This window comes from Acartia tonsa, chromosome 10 (assembly GCF_053477335.1).
Source record: "Acartia tonsa isolate MP-2025a chromosome 10, ASM5347733v1, whole genome shotgun sequence".
Lineage (NCBI taxonomy): Eukaryota > Metazoa > Arthropoda > Copepoda > Calanoida > Acartiidae > Acartia > Acartia tonsa.
The window spans coordinates 12,614,449-12,640,009 of NC_137269.1; the positions used below are offsets into that span (position 1 = coordinate 12,614,449).

At 31.1% G+C, this 25,561-nt stretch overlaps 1 protein-coding gene across 1 annotated transcript in view; it reads left to right on the forward strand.

Moving 5' to 3' along the window:
* Positions 1 to 14,992, forward strand: part of LOC145330442 (uncharacterized) — a 108,482-nt gene extending 93,490 nt beyond the window's left edge. The window contains exons 18-24 of the mRNA XM_080175076.1: positions 133 to 172; positions 623 to 732; positions 4,691 to 4,792; positions 5,332 to 5,452; positions 8,505 to 8,619; positions 13,473 to 13,571; positions 14,395 to 14,992. Coding sequence (XP_080031202.1) covers positions 133 to 172; positions 623 to 732; positions 4,691 to 4,792; positions 5,332 to 5,452; positions 8,505 to 8,619; positions 13,473 to 13,571; positions 14,395 to 14,419 — 612 coding nt within the window. The 3' untranslated portion in view covers positions 14,420 to 14,992. The remainder of the gene's footprint in view (positions 1 to 132; positions 173 to 622; positions 733 to 4,690; positions 4,793 to 5,331; positions 5,453 to 8,504; positions 8,620 to 13,472; positions 13,572 to 14,394) is intronic.
* The last annotated feature ends 10,569 nt before the right edge of the window (positions 14,993 to 25,561 follow it).

Sequence of the window (25,561 nt, forward strand, 5' to 3'; positions counted from 1 at the left end):
CTAACCATGCGGGGCTACTTAGAACCTAAAATAATTACCCTAACCTCGCCTAAAGTAAAGAAAGAATTTTAAAAAATGGAAGGGGGGTTGGAGTCCTGTGATAAAGTATATTTAAAGTAATAAAATTTTTAGGAGTATGGAATGCACGATGAAATTATTCACGCCGCTCAAGGTAATTCATTTTTATTTTTATGTACTCTAGTGGGTTAATTTGGTACTAAAATGATGTCCAAAAACTGTAAGTGAAATATAAACTGACTGAATAATACACACCTCTACAGAGAAAATATGGAAATGATATCATACACACATGCACAATTAAATGCTTAATATTTTACTTTTTCTTTATTGATTGGAGCAGTAATATGTGTTAATTGACACCCTCTCGTGAGAATTTTAAAACTAGAATTTTGTGTAATATTTTTAGTGATATATATTGAATATTTAGTCATAAAGTAACCCTTTAGTAAAAATTAAATATTTTATTTACTTTTCTAATTAAATTTCATAGAATTTTTGATCAATATTAAACTTAAAATGTACAAGATCAAATTTGAAATCTAGCCTTTTCAACTAACACCCTCTGGCGAGTAGAAATGCAACTAAAACTTTCTTTTTTTAGATCACGTTAAAACCGAGGACAACTCGCACCCTCTTGTGGTCCCAATAGAAAAGAAGCCGCACTACATGATGGTCAAAATTAAACCCAAGAAGTTGGAACCAAAGCTTATGGCAAGTGTTTTTTTTAGTAGCGAAGCTACTCTTTATTAAACTTTGTTTGTCCGTCGATTCGTAATTCCATGGGATTTTGAAGTGGGATTTTAAAGACTTTAAGAATATTTTCTATTATTTTGGCAATTACAGGCCCAAAATACAGGCTGAAAATTCGAATATTAATTTTAGTGATCTTGAGGGGTAACACGTTAAATTAGTCTACATCCACAATTACAATAAACAAACTTACCTGCAAATTAAAATCATTGATGGATAAGTTTTTGCACTGCTAATTTGAACAAACCAATCAAGAATTAGGCCATTGAGTACCATTATAATTTACAATCCAATGTCCACTCGGCCATCTTGAGAAAAAAATTCTGAATAATATTGCAAAACTAGGAAATATTTTGCTGATACAATAATCCAGGGATCTAAAGGGATAAGACATTGGCCGATAAATTGATGTACATCCCCAATCATGATACACAAAATTATGTAGATAACAATTAGTGATTGAAACGCTTGGAAACTAAACTAAACGAACCAACCAATCAAAATTCAATAAAAGTCCTCGAGGTTGTTAAGCAAACGAATAAGAAAACGAAAAGAAATCATAATACTTTTTGGAATACTGTAATAAACGGCCGAATGTCCCCTCCCTCCCTGATAATAATCACTGTTGCCGCGTCATTAAACCAAAACAAACAATAACAAGGAAAAATAATTACATAAATGGGAAATGAAAATTATTTAGCTTCATAGTAATCCAACTTTTTTTTCATCTGATCACTTCTCCCAAAACTGTAAACTTAGGAGAAGGGGGGGGGCCGGGGGGGGGGCCGGGGGGGGGGAGGTGTCAGCCCTCTACTTTAAACAGTAAAAATTGGAGTGGGTAAAGTGCCCTCGACCAAAATAGTAAAAAAAATCTTTTGGCCTATGAAAAGCTTCACTGTTTCCTGTTTCCTGTGGTTAGCAACAAACGGAGTATGGAAAGAAAACAAAGTAGCGGGGTTCGTCGTATTTTCACAGTAGCTTTTCATAGTTTATTTTAGTCTATATTAGGTTAATGATTGCCCCGCAGGGTTAGGAAGTTGGCCTCGCAGTGGCTATAAATAGGACAAAAACTACTGTGAAATTACGACGAAACCCGCTACTTCGCTTTCTTTCCACGATTCCATACAAAATACAGACTGGTATCCTGTTACTTTTATATCATTTTATAGAGAAGTTATAAAATCAATGATTAAATAATATTACCTACAGACTAAATTGTAGAGCATCTACAGGCAGAAAAAAAAGCAATAGTGAATGGAAAAAAGGGGAACGAATACGTGGATGGGAAAAATATTTATTCCATGAAATTGTTCAATCAAAAACTATGCGCATTGTGTAAGTTTTTCAGAGAATCAGGGATAGGAAAATGAACGATAAATAATTCCCACCCTTCCTAAATGTTGATAAAATTCTGCTTGGTGAATATTTTTTATAAAAAGAAGGGTGTATATTAGGGTGGGTCGATTTTGGACATTTTTTTTCTGAGGCCAAAGCGGGGATCTGCACTCAATTTATATAGATATAATACACCTCTGGATGATTTAAAATTTATCCTAAGTCTTAAAACCGCTGACGACCAGACATTTAATTGCATAGCTATTTGTAAATGGGAGTCAAAAATTTATTGAATCAGAACTATGGCTTCATGGTGCTCCCTGGAAATGCCTTGAGGAGCTGAGTCAGGAACTTTTGTCCGTTTCAAAAAATCTCGTTCCTAGCCTGAGAAAATCTAAAAAACCTCTACAAATTGGACAATTCTCAATAAACCTTAAAAATTTTTGGTTTTTTAGTGATTTCTAAGGCTAGGAACGAGATATTTTGAAACGGACAAAAGTTCCTGATTCAGCTCCTCAAGGCCTTTCCAGGGAGCACCATGAAGCCATAGTTCTGATTCAAAAAAAAATTTTAATGTCGTCTTTGCATACTAATAAGTAATGAATTATATTTTTAAGTGGTCGTGTTCTAAAACTCAATTTTTTAAAATTCTTTTTCGGTCAGAAATGTTTTTAAGGTTAATTTTATCTGTTGCATATCCCCGCTTTGTCTAATTGCGATATGAACCCACCCTAGTGTATATTGTTCCTTTTTCACTTAGGGAGGAAACATTGTGCTTTTAATTTTAGTTACCTAAAATTTATTATAACAACGTTATCTTAATCGTGGTTTAAAAAAACCGTCGGTACTTTTACTAAATTATAGTTATATATAGTTCAAAACTAGCTAAAATGTTCTATAGAAGGTGTAATTTTGTTTATTCTCCATGGGGATATTGTATATCAATTTATCGTTCATTATCTTATCCCTTTTCCATTTTGGTAAGTGTGTTTTTACCAGGAATAAAGAAATAGCAAAATTTGTAAAAGGGATTTTATCAGGAAGTTTTGGTTCAAGTAAAAATAAATTGCGGTTTCCCGCAAAGTGACTGTTGAACACTGAAACCCCTCCCCCCATTTTTATATTAAATCGAAGAATGGGTAGTTTTTTGTTAGTTTGTTTTTTACTAAATAGATCGGGTTAGGCTAGGTTATATTGGGTAGTTTGGGCTCATAGGCTCCGCAAGGTTAGAGCCCTCGCGGTATTTAGAATAGAAGACCATCACCCCTTCTTATTTTCAATTCAATTTATTTCAAACCGAAGACGGGGAGGTTTATTAATGCTCAACAAGGGCTTTATGTGAAAGAACTGAAGTAACTGAAGACTAAAAATACGAAGAAAAAAATAATTCCTTATAATACGATTTTTTTTAGATACGTAATCCTATATTCTGTTGTTGTTTTTATTGTTTGTGTTTGTGTTTGTGTGTGTGTGTGTGTGATTATTATGCATAATTTTTTTTTCAACCAATCGAAGATATTGCAAAATATTTTTTTGCATATTACAAATTGATAACCGACTATTATCTTTTATCTTTCTGTTTATCCTTCATTATCATTTAAAAGCGATGTATAGTTTACATGATAAGGGATAGATAGTCTCATTTCGATCAATATTTCAGATTTTATTTTCATAATCGTGGAAACTTATCTACAATACGACACTATACACGATTTTCCAATATGGCTCAGGACTAATTTTAATCTTTTAGTGGAAAGAATCTACATAGTGGAAAATAAATTAAATGTATATTAAATTGCTTCAATGGATGTTGTCATCCTTGTTTTTGTTTTGAAATCATATTTCTTAAGATGTTAAATGAGGTAAAATTAATCTGGAATTAGATTGTTATTTTTTTCTCAAAATAATTAAACATGCAAAATGATAAAACTAGAAAATTTCAGATTTTTCTAGATAGATTATTTTGGGTGTACAAAATTATCATTTAAAGAAAAAATATAATATTAGTGAAAAAATAAAAATATTTAGCATTTCTTTAGTTTAGTTAATAAGTGTAAATAGTGAAAAATAGACTTTTATCTAAGCTCTATACCTTACAACTGTGATGTAAATTACATAAAATAATCAATATGTAACCGATTCACCTATTTTTGGGGTTCTAAAAACAAGAATGACAATATTCATAAATTGTGTCATTTTTTCTTGTAATTTATTTTCTATTAAAATTACTTTTTTATTCTAATATAAAATTTATTAGGCCTCTATAACTATATAACTCTATGGATATTGAATATGTGGATATATTAACAGGGGGAAAATTTTGTTATGGTATAACTATATTGGACCATTCTTATTGGTCAGTCCGTTCATCCAGTAGGATGGTGGGGATCTTTTAAAGAGGGTGGATTGGGGGGGGGGGGGTATCGTTATTTTAGTCAGCTGTAAATATCACTTTATTTGAGTACATGAAAATCTGGTGCAACATCCAACTAATAATAAATCGATTATTATTTTGTCATTTTAAAGTTATCTGGGATTTGGGCAAGTAAATGCCCCCAAAAGTACTTGACTTTTCAATGTTTAGATTCGCTTGTTGTATGAGAGAGTTCCCCATAAGAAGTCTGCCCACATGAAACATCTAGACGATCCTGTCATTCATAAGTTTGCTCTTTACAGAAACGAAATGGTAAGAATTAAATATTAATCATTTACAGGTATAATTTGGTTCAATAATAGCAGAGCGGTTGCCCCCAAGTGTCTAGCGAGCATTGAACATCATCTCCCCCCCCCCCTCTTTTAATAAATTGAAAATAAGAGGGCGTTAGTGTAAGAATGACAACATTCATAAAAGCAAAGCTTAACATAAACATATTACAAGTTTAACATTGATAAATTTAGAATTCTTAATAATATATCCAAAATTAAATACAGTATGCTTTATATGAAATTAGTTACACTTTTTGACTTGATTATAGGGATGCTTAACTAGTGATCATGAGAACCCATATTTAGAAATGGGATGACTGCATCATATAAATATTTCTTTTTAAATTGATAAAACATCCTGTTTATAATGGAAATATATAACAGCTAGGAGTTAATGATGTTTGAAATCGATTGGACAATTCTAACATGCCTATACTATCGATAAGAACTATCCGTTACGGGTGAACACACGGACAGCCTCTTAAATTTAAAAAAAAAAAAATCTTACTTATTTCTTAGGACTTTCACATGAAAGACCTGCCGATGGGGAAGTACATCGTGTGCGCTGAGGCTCGGGTAGATGAAGAGGTCATTCAGAACAACTGCTTTGAGGAAGACATTCAGAGGATTGATAATAATAGTAAGTAACATTTCTTTAAAAGCCACTGTTGCCTAACACGTAGCGCATTCAATCGATGTCTGTAACGTGATAGGTTCGAATCTCAACCCAAAACAGCTTCATAACTAGAGACGTTAATAATAGTTCCTACTACTGCTATGTCAGGTGTCTGACATCAATATTCAGATTCGAAAGAATTGTTTCTACCTATTGGTTTAATTTATTGGAAAGGGATCTTTTATATGTATTGGTTGTTTATATGTAATCATTTATTTCATCAATTTGGCAACATTTGCTTGGTTTTTCAAGCCTTGACAATTATAGTTAGACCAAGATTTTTAGCATACCTAAAAAATTTCGAGTTTGAGTTCTTATACTAAGATGTTCCTAGTATGTTAAGACCATGGGCTTTATAGGGGAGAAAGTCCATGGCCTGAAAACAGGCGGTGAAGAATAATTGATAAAAGAAGTTTAATCAAAGGGTAGAAAATTAGAGAAATAAAGAGTTTTTCTTTGTATAATATTCATTCTTGTTTAATTGGCATTTAAAACTGTATAAAGAAAAAAAAGAAAGCCAGATACATTAGTTGAAACCAGGGTGCTTTAACACAAAGTGCATGTTAAGCATTTAAACCTCCCCCCCCCCCCCCTAGATTTTAGGATAAATTAGGGGGGGGGGCTATAATAACATAACCTAAAACTGATCTAAAGTAATAGACAAACAAACATACCAAACATTACCAACCTCCCCCCCCCCTAATTTTCTATTTATTTTAAAAATAAGAGGGGGGTTATCAGTCCTCAACAAGGTACTTTAAGCGAAAGCGCCGAAATCAGTTTTTCCGCTCAGTGATTCTTACAATAGCAATTGTAACAAGGGCAATTATTTATATACAGTAGCGCAGCAGCAACAACCTAACAAATATATTATACCAGATAAAGAAAATTTTACAATAACTGTAAATAAATTACTGAATATGACATTTCCTTTGGCTTTACTTTAGTATATTTTTTTAGATAATAAAACCCGTATGTTACACTCATTTATACCTATTTTGTGTCCTAGTAAGGAGGGACATACAGACCTCATAACACTATAGAAGCTTCGCTACTCTTAATAATAAATTATAAACAAAGACGAAGAAAGAAATGAAAACTAACGGATATTTTTATTTCTTCTCATTTGTTGGAAATTATTAAAAAGAAGAAAAAGTTCAAGAATGATTTTACCCAGTAGGAGCGAAGCATTTTAATTCAATTAGTTAAGATAATTCAAAGTTTTTTTATCTGAACCCCTTCGCCCTCCCCTAAAATCTAAGGACGAGGCAACTATCATTATGTAAAGTAGTAAGTTTTTTTGTTTGTCTGCGTAGATATCACTGAATCGTCTTGTTTTCGTTGTGTTGTATTGAATATAAGAAATATGAAAGACTCTATGAATATATAATGATTTTTAGTGCTTTTTATTTGATTACACAATTTTAAAAATCAAATCTTAAAATTTAAAAATCTTATCCTTTTGATTCTTTACCATAAACACTTTAAATTTAGTTCTAGATATTTCAAGACAGACTAGGGTTTAAGGGTTTTTTTTCAGATCATGGGACATGAACTTCCAAAGCAACCATCCAACCGACTGATTTAACTTGAAAAGAAGCTACGCAAGTACAACTGCTAACATATATGATTGTCATTTGTTAAATCACATAAGCATGAAACAAAATCATGTTAAACCAAAAGCAAAACGTTGACACAAAGCTTTTACAAATTTTTTCGAAATTATGGTATTTTAGAAATTTTTCATGGCTGACATATCATACAAAGCAACTCATGAGCCATTTTTAAGTTAATTTAACACCAGCACTAAAGGTTAACACGTGCAAAGTAAGCTAGGACACATTTGACGACACCAGTTTTCCTGGAAATTGGCTAGGTGGCGTCAGTAACTAGAATTTACAGTATACACTATACGATATACATGCAGTTATGACTGTATATCCTTATACTAAAGTAACAGGATGTTTGTTTGTGTGTCTATGTTTTTGTACCGAAGGATCTCGCTAACCGCTGAACCGATCGGGTTTATAACTATTTTGGGGGAGGGTACCATCACCCTCTCAAGAGAAATGACAAAAAATCGAAATTTTAAAAAATACACGGGAGACTTCAACTAGCCGCTAGTATATTATAAAAGCGGCTAAGCCCCTAGTATCTAGGGTATATGTATTCAAAGAGTATAGAATTTACAGAGAAGTAGGCTTGAACCATCCTAAGACAATATCTTCCTGTCACATATCTAAAAATAAAACAGCCTAAATCCATCCTGGGACCTTAGTAAAGCTTTCCAAAAAAGGAGAAGTTAATCAGTTCAGTAGTTATTGAGATCTGAAGCTTCAGATAAAAAAATACCTACCAATAACTACTACCTGTTTAAAGGTTGTGCAAAAAATGCGAACACTTTTAAAGTTCAAATTGCGCGGTTTGTATTATGAGTAGAAAAATGTTATACATACCGTTAGAATCGTCATAAACTCTAGTTTTTGAATATATAAGAACCATTCTTGCTAGTTTAGGAGCAACGTTGAAAAATGTGAGAAAAAGTTGAAAAGTTTTAGGTAAGTTAGAACATTTTACCAAGTAGCTCCTATACTACAAATAGCAGGAATGGTTTTTATTTGTCCAAAAACTATTATTTATGACGATTCTAACAGTATGTATAAAAATTTTCTACTATTAATACAAGCCGCGCAATTTGAATTTTAAAAAATGTGCGCATTTTTTTGCACAACGTTTAAATCCATAAATCTTCAAATATAAGGCCTGTGGAAAAACTGATTTTGTTGAAATAATCATTTTTAAATATTTGAAACATAAATATCCCAGAACATGTTTTTCAAATATATAAAGCATTTTATATAATTGTTTTTTTTCTATGCATAATTAAGTTTTTAAAAAACATTTCTCTTGGATGACACTGTATTTACAAACCTATCTGTTTATATATCTTTCTTCTTTTCTATCTATATATCCATCCATCTCTTTACCTATCTATCTAACTATGTATCTATTTCAGAACTGCAATCTGGTGTAATAGCTGTGATATCCGTGGCCATGTTTATTGTGTTCTGTATGATCATGTATGCCATCTACTACAGGATCAATGCTATCAGAAAGAGAAGAAAAGAAAAGTAAGTTTTTCATTTCACTTTATAAACTGACCTAATACAATCCTGTAAATCATTATAGAAAATGAACAGGATCTGTATCTGTATGTCTGTGTGTACTGAAGGATCTCTGAAACTGCTAGACCGATATGGTTCTAATTTACATTGTAGCTTCTCATTGGTCCTGAAAAGATTTTAATTATTTTGGGGAGGGTACTACCACCCTCACAAGATACGTCTTCCCTAAAAAAAACGTCATCCTCAAAAAAATTTTAAATTTTTCTTTTCAAAGATAAAATTAAAAGGGGCAACGGGTCTTCCTCAACAGCCCCCCCCCCCCCTCAACGTCAACCTCAAGGGCCCCTAGATGCCTCTGATGGCGTAGTCGCTAGTTTATTAAGTGTAAAAAAAATATTTAAAGAACGGTCTTCATTGCTTCAATGTATATATCAATGTATATTGTATAAGGATAAGAGGAATTTTTTTTATATTTATTTCATTCTTGTTTTCATTGAAGGATTAAATTTTTAATCAAGATTTAAATTCTTACTGCAATCAAATTTAAACAAAAAATATTTTTAAAATGTTTCATTGAGCAGAACAAAATATTTTACAATTTTCTTCTGTTGCAAAAACTGAAGATCAAATCAGAGAATCCGGGGAGGGAGGGGACATTAGATTGTAAATTACACTGGTACCCAAAGTTTTAAAATCATGTTTTTTTAGTTGGCTCAAAAACTTACGAAGTACTTTTGAATTTGTTGGCTCAAAACTCCCGGGGTCGAAACAGTGTCTACAGAAGGGGTAATTGTCTTATCCCTTAAGATCCCTACAAGGAATCCATTCAAGATAATCTAGGCTTCGCATATAGCATCATGGAAAGGGAGAAATGTGAAACAAAAATAGCCTTAAACCATCCCAGGAGCGATTTAAATATCTTTGTATTATGGTTTTTATATTCTTTTAGATGTTAGTAACTATTACAGTTTTTTAATGTACTAGCGGCTTCGCCCCTAGCCCCTAGGTGCTTTACCCCAAGAGGTAATTTAAAAGAAAGGTACCAGCGTAAAAAAAGAAAAAACTTTTTGGTACCTAAAAAGGTTGGGTTGGGAGAGATTGGGGATGTTCCACCCGCCAAACAAAATAGCTTAAAACCACCACAGGACCAGTAGATATATTCCCTGAAGAGTAGAATTCAATCGGTTCAGTGGTTACCGAGATCTTAAACTTCAGACGGACGGACAGATAGACGGAGAGACATCAAGCTACTTTGTATTATAGATATTTGAGGGGATTCCTAGTATTTGTGACTTGATCAATTAATAAAATTGCAAAACTATTTGGTTGGATGGGAAATTACATCACAATGGGGTTAGTTAGTTAGTTAGTTGGTACCCAAAGTGTACAATCTTGTTAACATTGGGTACTGCTATTGAATTTTGATTAGTTAGATCCATACTAGTAGAGTTCAAACATTTCAACCATTAATGCTTATAAAAAAAGGGATAATATGATTTTTCTTCATTGTGGATGTTTGTACATTAATTTATCGGCCATTGTCGTATTCCTTTAGATCACAGGGTATGGGGAATTTTTTATTGATTTTATTACAAAATTTTCTTTAATTAGTTTTATTGCAATTTGTCAATAAATAATTATTTGAATATCGCATGCAAAAGTGTACTAAAAAGTAAATAAAATAAAGCTATATATTATAAATTTCACACAATAAGATTAAGATTTGAAAAGGTTATGGTATTTCTAAGCACTCTTTTTTCTAAATGCACAAAATATTTTATGCTGGCATGAATGATAACATGTTTTTATAATTCAAAGGAAAATTAATTTGACATCAACGTTTCAAAGTTATAAATTGTTATAATTGAACATTAAAACACACTTTTATAAAGGCAAAATTGTTTTATAAAAAAGCACTTGAAAATTGTATTTAAATATTTTTAAAATTGACTTAAAGTAAGTTTAATTTGGACAATTCTTGAGAGCTCTCATTTTTCAAAAAAAATTTAAATAAATATGAATTTGCATGTTGCTTATTGAAGTAAACAAATGACTAAAGACATTTTTTACCTAAAATCGCAGCATTAATCCTTAAACATTAATGTTTTTATTTTCTACATTTTTATCCTTTACAAAAATCCTCCAATTTTATTTTTAACTTTCAGAAAATCCGCACAATCCACTTCCTCCCTCTGCCCTTCCTCCTCTTCCTCGTGTGCCTCCCTCTCCTGCACCCACTGTCCTCCCAAGGGTGGTCACAGCCCAGCGTAAGCATTGCCTAGCTAGCATAGCTACCCTCCTACTCCTACACACATCCTTGTTTCACTCCTACTTCTATCTTTATCCTATATTTAGATGCTTAAAAACTTTCTAAAAAACACAATTTAGTATTTTTAATAAAGCATATTTTTTAGTATTTATTTTGAACCTTTTTTTGTAAATAAATACTTTTTTGTTGTTTTTTAATACCCCAAAGCATCTAAAAGACACTGTGAAAAGACCAAGAAAAGGTGACTACTAGACAATCCTTGATCCAAAAAAATGGATACCACTATTTCTGTGAATGTATTTCAGTATTTCATTTAATATAAGCCTTCTTTGGTTATTACACTGTAGATAAATAATTCATTTATAAAAAGTATTCTATTAGAAAATTTATTTTTTTACAGTGTATGAAACAAACATTTTTGACATTATGACAGTAGTTTTAGCTAATGTGAGGTTTATCTATAAAAAAAAACTTTAACCTTAAAGATAGAAAAAGTATTTTAAAAATTATTTTTTATGATTTAACTTCTTTTAAAAAAATATATGTACATTTTTAAAATTAAAAGCATCTAGTAAAGCATGTTTAAGTTTTCTATTTATTAATTTCAACTTTTTGCACAACTAAATTATTAATTAAATAAAAACAACACTTTTAGTGCTTCCATTTATTGAGCCATATTTTAGATTTTAGATAATACTGTATGATAACTTATGCTATTAAAAAAAGTTACTAAAGTTACTTAAAAACTGCTCAAAAATTGCTCAAAAAACAATCTTCCTGTCTCTTGAAAGTTTTTTACTTAGTTTACTTTTTAATCAACTTTTATTTTAGATTTAAATTTATTTTTAAATAAAATTTGGATTTATTTAAAGTCTTCCAAATGGAAAAGTCCCACCGTTCAATCAATTCCATTTTTTTCAAAAAATTTATTGTTTTCAATTTTGTTAAATTAAAAAACATTTTAAAGTTTATTCTTGATTTTCTACATCAATTGCATGCTCATAGCAAAGGTATGTAGAAGTTAGATTATTAATTAAAATGATGGTAACTTTTTTTCTCTGAAAAACATAGAATGCATCCTATTAACTATAGTTGATATGTTTTTAAAAAGCTTTATAAACTTATATTGTGTGCTCAGTTTAATAAGATAAAGTGAGGAATTTAAATTGAATGTGGTTTAGTAGAGTAGCTTATTTATTTTTCTGATTTAGTATTATGAAAGTTTCAACTTATATATGTTATAGTTATTCTATTTCAACAAAAATTAACATTTCCATTTTTTGTTGATACAGTAAACGTTTTACTTATAAACCCACTCTTTTAAATCATAAGAATTTTAAATATCCTCACATAAAAAAAGTGATTTTCATGAACATAATGTAAATAATAATTCATCCATATATTTCTAATTCATATATCATCGATTTGATTTTAATTACACAGATAATGGTATAGGCCGTTAAAATTTGTTTTCCCATAAAAAAAAATTTCCCCATTTTACAAATATGTATATCATTTGTCTATGGAATGTTTGGGATATCCACAGCCTCTAGGAGTTTTGGAAAAGATAACTTTAATGACCTATTCCTTCATGTGTAGTAGAAAAGCTACTCTATAATTCACTTTTTCCGTCCGTCAGTCTGTTCGTCAGTCCCTAACGCTATCGGAGAAGTGTTATTTTCTCAGTTGAATTGTAAGCCAGACAGCTGATATTTAAATTGAAGATACCTTTGATACATGCGCATCTAGTCTATACGTTGTTTTTTTGTTTTGTTCTTTGCTTTTTATGGATGTTGTCATCCTTGTTTTTATGTCAATAAAGCACTATCCAATTGATTTTATTTCATTTCATATTTATGTTTTGAATAAAATAATGCTTGTCTTTAAATTAACTAAAGGACAAATAATCATTTATCAGAAATTGCAGCTGCAAACAACTAGCTGATAATTTTAATTGCAAACCTTTTTTAATTGCAGCTAACAAGCCCTTTTATTTGTGTATTTTTTTCATTTTGGGCATTTTAGATAAAATAATATTGGCATTAAACTTTAAAAATGACATTTAACTATTTTTCTTGTATTTTGCTTTAAAGATATCATGTACTGTAAATTTTTATTTATAATTAATAAACTCATTATTACCTAATTGTAAAGTTTTTTTCCCGAGAGTTTTTAAATTAAAGTTAAATGAATTTAAAAAATTTATAGTTGTATTTTTAACTTTAGGGTAATGTTTGATTTTTAAGAAGAACGACCTTAATAAAAAATCTTGAATTGAATTTGAATTAGGCGAAAAAATACAACAGCAAAAATGTAAGGATTATGTATGTATTACTGTATTGAAAAATTGTACTGGAATAAATATGCATTACGATTTTATTAGATATATATAGCTTTTTTATACTGTAATTCATACATAATCACTTAAAAAACGACAAAATCATTTATCGCATTTTTGAAATATAGCACTTTAGTTTCCAGATTATTGTAACAAGATAGTGATTGTATTACAAATTCTTAATTAATACCGTATTCGTCCATGACCGATGTAAAACTTTAACAGAAAATGAATTTTGTGATTTTTCTTCAGGGAATTTCAATCTAAAGTGGAGAGCATAGCAAGCAAAGAGGCGCAGCTGGCAGAGTCAGAGAAATGTGCAGACTCATACATCACTTTCTCTAATGAACCGTAAGTAAACCAAAGATGTAGCGGGACAAAGTGTCTCAAAAATCAGCCATGTGACGTCATAAAAATGAGGGTGATGAGAGGTGGGAAAGAAAACCCCTAAAAATGGATGGATAATCACTCATTTTTATGACGTCACATGGCTGATTTTTTTAAACACTTTGTCCAGCTACCTGAAGATTATCAAGATATTATATATTTTTAAGCCATCTAGAATGAGGAAAGACAGTTAAAGAAGCTTTATAAAGGATTTAACTTTGATATTTCAGTTCAACTTTACAGTATTTTTTCAGTATTTCTTTGGTATTTTTTAGCGCATTTAAAAGTCCCACTTTTAAAATTTATACGTAAAAACCTTTTTGCGGCTTCTACTAAAAAGAATATTTATCTTATGAAGAATTGAATTTGATATTTGTTTCAAACACTCTTTTTTTCTATAATAATAATTAGATAAAACTTTTTTTCGTATTCATTCAAATCCAGTGGATAAGAACCGGTTCTCATCCATACGAAAAAACTATGTCTAGCATCGTATAATATCCAGCTTATCTACGAATATAAAAATGTACAATCATAAGATTAAAACCATTTTTTAGCACGTGCCTTTGGCACTTCGGGGGCTAAAAAACAGATTTTAATCTTATATTTGTACATTCTATATCCGCGGAAAGCTGTTTATAATACGATGCGAGAAATAACTATTCTTTAAATGTTTAAAAAGTAGAGGTCGGCCAATATATTAACATATATTCAAAAATCACGAAACCTAGCTTGTGTACTTTTATAATTGAATTAGACATGAAAATAAAGTTTTATTTATTTATAGGTATGAGGAACGATGTATTATGTGATATTTGAACTAACAGTTTCACCCCTCACCTCCTTATATCCACATTCCACAGTATAAAGTATCAAAAATGACTATATTTATACACTATAATAAAAAAAACTTCAATATTAAAAGTTAAATTCATTAGGAAAATTCTTGGCAGTTCATTATATTTATATTTATATTGATTAATATACGAATTTTAATTACAGTTTCATATAAGAAAAAAACTTCTATTAAATTGAAAAATATATATATTAATGGGTTTAACACCCGGGTACTATTAAATCTTTTTAAAAATAATCACAAAAAAAAACTATTCCTTTTTTCCTTTTCATTGTATCATTAGATATTAGATATAAATATAAAGCGATGAATATTTAAACTTTTTAAAAGATTAATGTTTGGATTGGAACTTACTCAAAATTTTAAAATAAAACTAGGCTTGAAGAGTACGAAACTTCAAGTAGTAAATTCATTCAGATCAATTTTGAGATTATTATTAATTATTTTAGCATTCAAATATATTATTATTATTAAATTTATGATTAAGTATGTATGTGTGATTATTGAAATAAAGTTATAAATTATAAAATTATATTATTTTATAAGCATCTTAACACTGTAACTAGTCTTTGCCCGAGTGTATGTGTTATTTTCCGACTGAGTCACTAGCATACTGGCCTCTAATTGGCAAATTTTTTTTACGTCATAATCAGAGTCAGACACTTTAACTAGGTTCATTAAAAGAATTTGTTAATTGACAATTTCCCTTAAAGTGCCTCGATAAGCACAGAAACCCCACGCCCCATATAATTAATATATAAACCTGGCAAAAGCTAAGGCCTAGGGGAAAAACCAAAACTTTCCCAGCCTTCTTATTTTCAGTTTGGTTCAAAGTTAAGGAGGATGTTATTGTTCACTGCTCGACAAGCACTTCTAGGTAAAGCATCCATGCACTCCAAAACATTCCAGTTTACTTATTAATTCATACACACCTATTTAAACACACTCTGCTCCCAGAAATGGATATACTATTACTTGGATTCTTACACGGATATTCATGCAGCTTATACCAATAACGAAATTAATTCGGGAAAAAATTCACGAAACCTATACGTGTTTTTCAGTTGTCGTTGTAGGCAACACATCGTAAAATTGACGACCTCTCCATTAAGAGATATAAGTTTTCCGGGATTTTAATATAGGGAGTAGATTTGAAATTTGCATCAAATTTTAAGGATTTTTTATAAAATTCGTTTTTTGTAAAATTCTTTATCTAAAAGCGAAAATACATTTTAAGTTAATTAATTTTGACCAATAGGATAGGTGGATTTTAAACTACCTGCGCTCTAATTGGTTGAATGATGTACGACACCCAATCAGAGCGCAGATTTTTTAAATCCACCAATCACAGATGCCAAAATTAATTAACTTAATTTGGATTTCCGCTTTTAGATAAAGAATTATACAAAAAACGAATTTTATAAAAAATCCTTAAAATTTGATGCAGATTTCAAATCTACTCCCTACATTACAATTCCGGAAAACTTATATCTCTTACTCTCCATTTGCCCCCCAAATATTATTTTAGATTTATTTTGCTTGTTGGTTATACCTTGTTCCTGATATTCATCTTCTATAAAAAAAAAATAACTCAGTATCTAGTGAGCTAAATTAACGATTTTCCCATATCCCTTCTTTACCCCAGTCCATCCCCTCCTACTGGATATACGGCCCGACCAATAAATGCGAGGAGATATTGCAACCTAAATTTACGACAACTTTTCTTCTGTCATAATATCCACGTATATAAATTCTACATCCATTCTCCCAGAACTTATTGTAATAATAAATCTTAGATTGTGGCGATTTGAAATGTCGTCTTTAAAATATGATTTGAGCCAATAATTCTCCTTCAAATTACATGTTATTTAATATTAAACAAGTATGACAACATCAATGAGTAGTGAAAAACAAGGAAATCATGGATTTACAATCAGAAAATTGATTCACGCCGTTTGGTAGGTGATTGGAATGCCTTGGCTATAAACAGGCTCATACACGATTTTAGGGATTCCGGACAAAAGTTTTACAATCAAAGGATAAGTTGTCTATAATTTAGTAACTATGTAACAACTTTCAAATTGTATTAAATTCCTATTAAATTTAGAATGAACAGGCCTAAGCAAAGACCTGCAGAATTACATTCCATTTTGCTTTACCTGAAATAACGTTGAAAGTTATTATCAAGCTATAAAACACTTTCCTTTTATTTAAAAAAAAATTGTTAATGAGGGGGGATAGTTTTTTTCCCTATGCAAAATCCCTCCAAGTGTTTCTAACCCTGTGGGACTACAAAGTATCCATTATAACCTAACCTAACGAAAAACTTAACTCTCCCTTGTTTTGAACTTATTTTAGAAACAGTTGGGTTCGTTTCTATGTTCAACTAGGTGCTTTGAGGGGAAACCGACAAATTTTTTTAGAAGATGGAGGTGATTATCCTTATATTAAAGTAACAGTATGTTTGTGTGTTTGTCTGTGTGTTTGTTTTTGTATGTTTGTACCGAAGGATCTCGCTAACCGCTGAACCGATAGGGTTCTCCTTAACAGGGTAGCTTCTCATAGGTCCCGGGAAGGTTTATAACTATTTTCTTGGGGGGTGGGACACCCCAAACCCCCCCAAAAAATGTAAAATCCCTCTCAAAAAAAAAAATTTCGCCCCCCCCCCCCCAAAAAAAAAAAATATATTTTTTTTTTAAATCTAAAATAAGAAATTAAATTATTAAATTCGACTTTCTCCTCCTCAAGTGCCCCTAGAGGCCTCTAGGGGCGTAGCCGCTAGTAGTAGATATTTTGTACTACAAAAGTTGCTTATTTGTTTTAAAAGATTTTAACAAATTTCTACTATTTTATTTCAAGGCCTGATTCTAAAAAACTATTCTATGAAAAACTATGAAACTTGATTCTAAGTCTTGATGTGTTTACTGCTTAGGAATATATGCTGAAATGATATTTAGTTACTTATCCCCCCTCCTTATTTATATGATCTTACAAACATTAATCTTTATGAACTTAATCAAATGCTACAGCCATGGTTCTATGGACATTTTTGCCTTTAATAACTTAATATTCAAGGGATCTTTATTAATGAATTCCAAATATGATCAGTTTCAAACAACCTAACCTTTAAGTTACTCAGAAGGAGGGCACTCATAGAGTAACTTAAGAATTTTTGACACTAGAGAGAAACTTGTCGCCTCGAGCTTGGCCTCTAGAGAAGGGTGGTGGATATCGGGAAAATTTACTAAAACTAACCCAAAACATTTATAAAGATTCCAGGATAAGCGGACAAGATCTATAGCTTTAGACCAAACACTTACAACTTTAAATTATAGGACTAGCAGCTACATTTCTAGAGACCTCTATGGGGACGGGAAAGTCAACCCTTCCTACTTTCAATTTCTTTTTTAAAAGTACAAAGTAAAGTTATAATTCTGTAAGAGGTCATTTTCATTTTTTCTAGAAGCGATATCTCTTAGGAGGTTGGTGGTGCCACACCCAAAAATGTTTATAACCATTCACATGCGAAGCTGCACTGTAAAGCATAATCATATCGTTTAAGTTGTTAGATAGATACTTTGGTACATACAGTTACTGTTACCTTTATATAAGGATTATTTAGGTAAAAGTTGGAATTTAACTGTAAACAGATGATATTAAGGGGAATCAAAAACGATTTTTAGGGACCCTAAAAATAAGTTGTTCTTACTACTTTATATAGCAGAACTAGCGGCTTCGCCCCTAGCCTCTAGGGGCTTTGCCCCAAGAGTTTTGATCAAACAAATTTTTCGTATTTTAGATTTTTTTTAAATTGTTTTAAAATTTTTTTGGAGGGGGAATTTTTTTTTTTTTTTTGGGGGAGGGGTTAGTCAACCCCACTATTTTACTTTTAGTTTTTAAAAGAAAAAAAATTATTTGGGGAGGGTATTTTTCATTTTTTTTTGGGGGGGGGGGGGTTATAGGTGTCTTACCCCCCAGAAAATAGTTATAAACCTTCCCGGGACCTATAAGAATCTACCCTGTAAAGGAGAACCCGATCGGTTCAGTGGTTAGCGAGATCCTTCGCTACAAACAAACAGACAGACATCGTTCTACTTTATATAGTAGAATAATTGCTTTATCAATGATCTCTCATAAGCATTCAAATTGTGGTTTTGATAATGTTAAATTACTTCGGAAAGAAGATTTAACTGGCAATATCCATTCAAGTGTCTGTTGAGTAGTAAACCCCCTCCCCCTTACATATGAACCTAGTAAAAGTGTCTGACTTTGATTATGACGTAAAAAATTGGCCAATGAGAGGCCAGTATACACTGTAATTGACCAATGTAAAATTTATAGTTGCCTCTCATTGGCTAATTTTTTTTACGTCTTAATCAGAGGCAGACACTTTTACTAGGTTCTTAAGAGAAGTTACTACCTATGCATCAACCCTGCGGGAGGGCCTAACCATACCTGAGGTTCCCTAAACCTGAGGCCATACCCAATACAAAACATGACCGGACATTTAGTAATAAAAAAAAAACGAAAAACTCCCGCATATTTTAAATTTATATCAAAAATAAGCAAGTGGGGAGGGGATTATCGCAGTGCTCAACAAAGTACAAAAACTTTTAATCCAACAAATGGGATAAATTGTTTCTAAAACTTGGGGACTAGTAAAATTAACGGTCCAATGTTCCCTTCCAGGGAAGTTGCCATTTAACTCGTTACAAGATAAAAACAGTCATTCATAACAAATTTGTGGTGGGATCAGGGAGGGAGGGGACAGTGGATTATAAATTACACTGGTATCCAAAGGTTTATATAACACCAGAACTGTATTTATTGGAGAAAAACAAGGATGACAACTCCATAAGTAGCGAAGCACAAAAAATATGTATAAGATTTTAAAGATTAGTTGTCAAAAACATGTATATTAGGGAAAAATCACGAAACCTTTTCAATATTTGTTTTTAATTTTTTAATACTTATATATCAGTAGTAAGTACTATGACTAACAGACTGACGGTCAAAGTAAATTGGATGATCAAAACAACGGGAAATTTAATTTTGATATTTTTAACTAAAAAAATTTTGAAATTGGACCATAAACACCAAAGATATCAGAAAAAATGAGAAAAATATAAAAATAGCCAAAAACCGGCAAAAGGGCAGTCTGACCGCCATTAATGTTTCATTGAAAAGACAGGAAATTTAATTTTGATATCTATAACTGACAAAATTTTGGAAATCGGACCATAAACACCAAAAGTATGGATAAAAATGTGAAAAATACAAAAATAGCCTAAAACCTGCTTAAAGGCAGTCTGACCGTCATTTTTTTATGAAAAGACAGGAAATTTAATTTCGATATAAAAAACTGAAAAAATTTTGGAAATTAGACCATAAACACCAAAGATATGGAGAAAAATGTGAAAAATACAAAAATAGCCTAAAACCTGCTAAAAAGCGGTCCAACCGCCATTGATGTTTTATAGTTGATTAGGCTCCTTAATAATGGGAATGTTGTCAAAAAAATTCAACCTTTTATCTTTTATAGGAGCCGAGAAAATCACGTTTCCCCCAAACTAAGACATACGGACATACGGACATACAGACAGACGGACAGACGGACATTTCAAATTATAGAGTAGCTTCGCTACTAAAAATATTTTGTTAGAAATCATTCTCAACCCAATATAGAAGTAAAATGTTAGTATTCATTAATTCCAAAACTTTAGGTACTTTAATGGTTATTTCTCGCATCGTACTATAATCAGCTTTCCGCGGATTTTTTAACTGGTTTTAATCTTATGATTGTACATTTTTATATTCGTAGAGTAGAAAGCTGGATATAATACGATGCTAGACATAGTTTTTTCGTATGGATGAGAACCGATTCCTATCCACCGGATTCGAATGAATACGAGAAAAGAAATTAGTAAGCTTTTTCCAACCGAATAGTATCCAAACTTTTCAACCAATGATAATCTACATAAGGGATAACTTTGTTTCTCATCATTTGGGATGTATACATTAATTTGTAGTCAATTATCTTGTTCCTTAAAATCCTTGAATACTTGGTTTCTAATTAGATTATCAAATAGATACATAAATGATTTATTATTATTTTTAACAATAGAATTATTAGTAAAGAATCATATTTCTTTTTTCTTATTAAGGAGAGAGGGTATATTACACTATGGTAGACGACTGTCTATTATCAAAACATTCTTACTGTTTTAAATGCGAAGCTTTTCTATAATTAGGGTCGGTCCGTACGTCCGTCCGTTACGGATAGCTTTTTCCGTTAATTTAGGCATGTTAAAATTGTCCTATCGATTTCAAACTTGCATGGTGATTTCATTAGTAGTTAGGTACGATTTAGAAAGCGCAGCAACTCTATAATCATTTACAGAATGTCCCTACGTCCATTTTAAACATGTTTATTTTTTTTATTTTTTAACAACCAATTTTCATGTGATCTAATTATCCGATTGATCTGATTTTTGGTATATTGATTCCTGGGACAATAAAGTATAATGTCATAAGCGAAGCTACTCTATAATCAAGTCCTAAAAATGTAAGTATATCCATAAACATTATCCTGTATTTAAGCAGTTTTTCGGCAGATTTACTGACAATTTTGTTTCCTTCGATTTTTATACATTTATATTCTGACTCTTCAATTCTGACACTATACAAGTGTTAATGTCCGTTTGTCTTACCGTTTCAGTACTTCGCTTTTATGGATGTTGTCATCCTTGTTCCTTAAAACTTACATAGCACTATTTAGAGCATTATTATGTCTTTCTCTGACATCAGGAAACGCATTAACACTTTGAGCCATAAGAAAATATACTTTTAAACAGCGAGGCGTTCCTATAATTCGGGTAGGTTATACGGACATCGTTTTTTCATATTTTTTTTTGTCATCATTTTAATCTAATTTTCTAAAGAAAGATTCCTAGGACAACAAGGTTCAATATAAAACGCGTTGCATCTGTATAATCAAATAAAAATATCAGTATCTTTTAAAAGTATCCTTTATCTATGCAATTTTTCCACAAATTTACATAGAATTTTGTTTAGACTTATAAAAATCTTAAAAATTTATGTTCTTCTTATAAATTTCAAAGATTGTTTTCTATGGACGTTATCATCCTTGTTGTTTATTAAAGATTCAGCGATAAATAGAAAATTTATTATTATTATTATTAAGCATGAGTCTATTATTTGAACTAAATATCAATTTATGATAGAATATAAAAAAAGGATTTAATTCAATTATTAAATGATTATATTGTAATTTGAATATGATAAATCAAATGATAACTGTATTATAACTTTGAGAATTTTTTAGTGGTAAAGGGTAAGGAAGTCCAAGCTTTTTAGAGGAAGTAAAATGAAGGGTGTCTAATGTATTTTTAGGACTAATTTTAAGAGGGTTAAAATTTGGGGTTTCAAATGTTTTGGGGTTGAACACTTCTTTACATCCTTCCCCCTCAATCACCCCCCCCCCCCTCCATTGGACTATATTGTGTTTATAAGCATATATTTTTTAAATATTATTGTTTAATTTTTTGTTATCGCCTGATATTAACAAATGTGTCTTTTTTATGTACAGGGTCATTCAAGAAAAATGATTTGGTATTGGTCGGGGTGTATATCGATTCCTATACTTTTTTCTTATTAGCTTAATGCTTCAAAAGACCATTATATATCTTTTAAAGGTTTCGTTATTTTCTTATTTAAGTTTTTTTTATGACATACTCAATTGATAATTTTTTCCAGTTGTCTATCCATAATTTTGGAGCTACACTGCTTATTGATGTTGTGATCCTTCTTTGTGTTATGTTTTGCATTTGTTAGAAGCATAAAAGTTGGTTTATTTCTTTCATAAAAAAGGGAAACTTTATTTTGTAAGCACTTTTTTTATCAATATAGAAAAGTAACAGGATGTCAAAGTGTGTGTGTGTGTGTGTCTATCTGTGTGTACAGAAGGATCTCGCTATCCGCTGAACAGATTTGGTAGCTTAAAACTTTGGGAACCTTAACTAAATATACAATATATCAGTGTCCAAACTTTTCCATCAATATTTTTAAAAGCGAAGCTTTTCTATTATTAGGGTCGGTTCGTCCGTCCGTCCGTAACGGATAGCTTTTTTCGTTAATTTAGGCATGTTAGAATTGTCCTATCGATTTCAAACTTTGCATGGTGATTCCTGTAGTAGTTTACGATTTAGAAAGCTTAGCAACTCTATAATCATTACCAGAATGTCTGTACGTCCATTTTAAACAAGTTGATTTTTTAACTTTTTTAACAACAAACTTTTATGTGATCTTATTATCCGATTGATCTGATTTTTGGTATACTGTTTCCTGGGACATCAAAGTACAATATTATAAGCGAAGCAACTCTATAATCAAGTCCTACAAATGTAAGTATGTCTATAAACATTATTCTCTATCAAGTAGTTTTTCATCAAATTTCAAAAAAAAAATTTATATTCTGATTATTCAGTCCTGACGCTATACAGGTGTTAATGTCCGTTTATCCTAACGTTTCAGTGCTTCGCTTTTATGGATGTTGTCATCCTTGTTTATAAAGAGAGTGTGTAGGTTCGTTTGTTATATTTTGGGGGATGTAAATTATTTTATTGTCCATTGTCTTATACCTTAAGATCCCTAATAATCTTATTTTGGTTATAAGAAATTCTTTGTTTTGTTTAGTCATATGTAAAAAGAAAAATTTTAATAAGGAAAAAATAACTTTGTCTGTCCATTAGTCCATCCGTCCTTTATGCTGTATAACTTAAATTTTCAAAAAAAAATTTAAAAATCCAAAAAGAATAATACCACATGTTTTTATCGACTGCTGTTTAAGGTAGAGATCTGGAGTTTATCATCGTTGTATACATAAATATTTGTAAAAAAAAACATATTTACATAATAATTACTGTAAATCTATCTTTAAGATTTTTTATACATTTTAGATTTAAAACTTGACTATAAGTATAAATGATACATTTGATAATTATTGTAACAACTAGTAATATATAAACTATAAAGTTGTGGTCACATATTTCAATTAATTAATAAAATCATAAATTCATTTATCACATTAACACCACACTTCATACCAGATCTAGGATGTCAATATCCACGAAAGCGAGGCTCTGAAATCAAATGATAAAACAAGCAAGTATGAACACTTGTAAAGTGTCAAAACTTAATAAGAATAATATTAATTCTAAGGTATAAACAAAATTGGATTTAAATTTGTTGTCAAATTGCTTAAATACAGGATTCTGTTGAAGAGCATACTTACATTTTTAGAACCTGAGTATTGTACCTTGTTGTCCTAGGAATCAAAGTTATAAATATCAGAAAAAAGGATAATTATCTCATACAAAAAAAAACTTTTGTCAAAAAGTTAAAAATCAGCATGTCTTAAATAAACGTACGGACTTTCTGGTAACTATTATAGAGTTGCTATATGCATAAATCTTGACGAACCCCAAACTGTCCCACTTTGAGAAAGACGATTCCAGTGACGTCATATACGTTTCGGGAAAGAAAAAGGGAAGGGGGGAAGAAAATCTCTTCAAAAGAGATGAGAGAAAAGGGAAGAGATTTTCTTCCCCCCTTCCCTAAACGTATATGACGCCAATTGAATAGTCTTTCTCAAAGTGTGGGACAGTTTGGGGTTCGTCATAAATCTTCCCTGGACCTAAAAGAGAAGCTAAATTGTAAAAAAAAAAATTTGGACGTCATTGTTGAAGTGAACCTTCTTACAAAAATGTCATAAGTTTGTAACGAGTAGCTACGCTAAAATGAATCTCATTTAAAATATGATATAAGATTGATAAGCCAGCAACATTTATTTCCAAAATTTTAAAAGTCTGTTTGTACCGAAAGATCTCGCTAATCACAAGACCGATTTGTTTCCGAAAAACTTTTTAAAACTAAAATTAGAAGTTGGGGGGTCAACTTCCCCCTCCACCAAGGGTGCCGCTAGAGGCTAGTTGATGGAACCTATATTAAAAGTTTAAAACAAAATCTTGTCGGTCAATTCTTAATTGTCCTATTTTTTTATGACATAGCATCTTCAAGACCACACCGGACGATTAAGTAAATCTATAATACAAAGTAGAACGATGTCTGTCTGTTTGTTTGTCTGTTTGTTTGTCTGTTTGTTTGTCTGCTTGTTTGTCTGTTTGTTTGTCTGTTTGTTTGTAACGAAGGATCTCGCTAACTGCTAAACTTATCGGGTTCTTCTTAACAGGGTATATTCTCATAGGTCCCAGGAAGGTTTTTAACTATTTTGGGGAAGGGTACCACCACCCTCATAAGAGAAATCACAAAAAATCGAAATTTTTTTTACGTTTCTTGATTTTAGAAAGAGAGTTCAACGCAAACATAAACGTCAAACGCAACATAGACATATTTTAAATATAAAAAAATACATTTAAAGTGCCACTAGAGGCCTCTAGGGCGTAGCCGCTAGTATACTATAAAAGAGTACCTATGGCTTCTCTACAGGGGAGATACAGGAAATCGTAACCAAAAATTTCAGATGTAAATCTAAAAATCAGAAAAGAAAATCATATTTACCCTATTGCGTTATGAACGGACGGAAAGACAATTTGAATAATAGAGTAGCTTCCTTACTAACTAACGAAAAATGAACAATAATCTTTAGGATTCCAACCCTAAACCTTATGATAAAAAATAGTTAGTATGTAATAATGACAAGTTATCCTTATACTAAAGTAACAGGATGTTTGTTTGTCTGTGTGTGTATCTGTGTATCTGTGTGTCTGTACCGAAGGATCTCGCTAACCGCTGAACCGATCGGGTTCTCCTTAACAGGGTAGCTTCTCATAGGTCCCGGGAAGGTTTATAACTATTTTTTTGGGGGGTGGGACACCCCCAACCCCCTCAAAAAAGGAAAAATCCCCCCCCCCCAAAAAAAAAAAAGAATTCTAAATTTTTTTAATTAAAAAAAAAAAATTTTCACACCCCCAAAATTTAGACACATTACAAACTTTCCCGATTTTGTATTACTTTTGAGGAACATGATTCCAGTTACGTCATATTTTTCTTTCCCGAA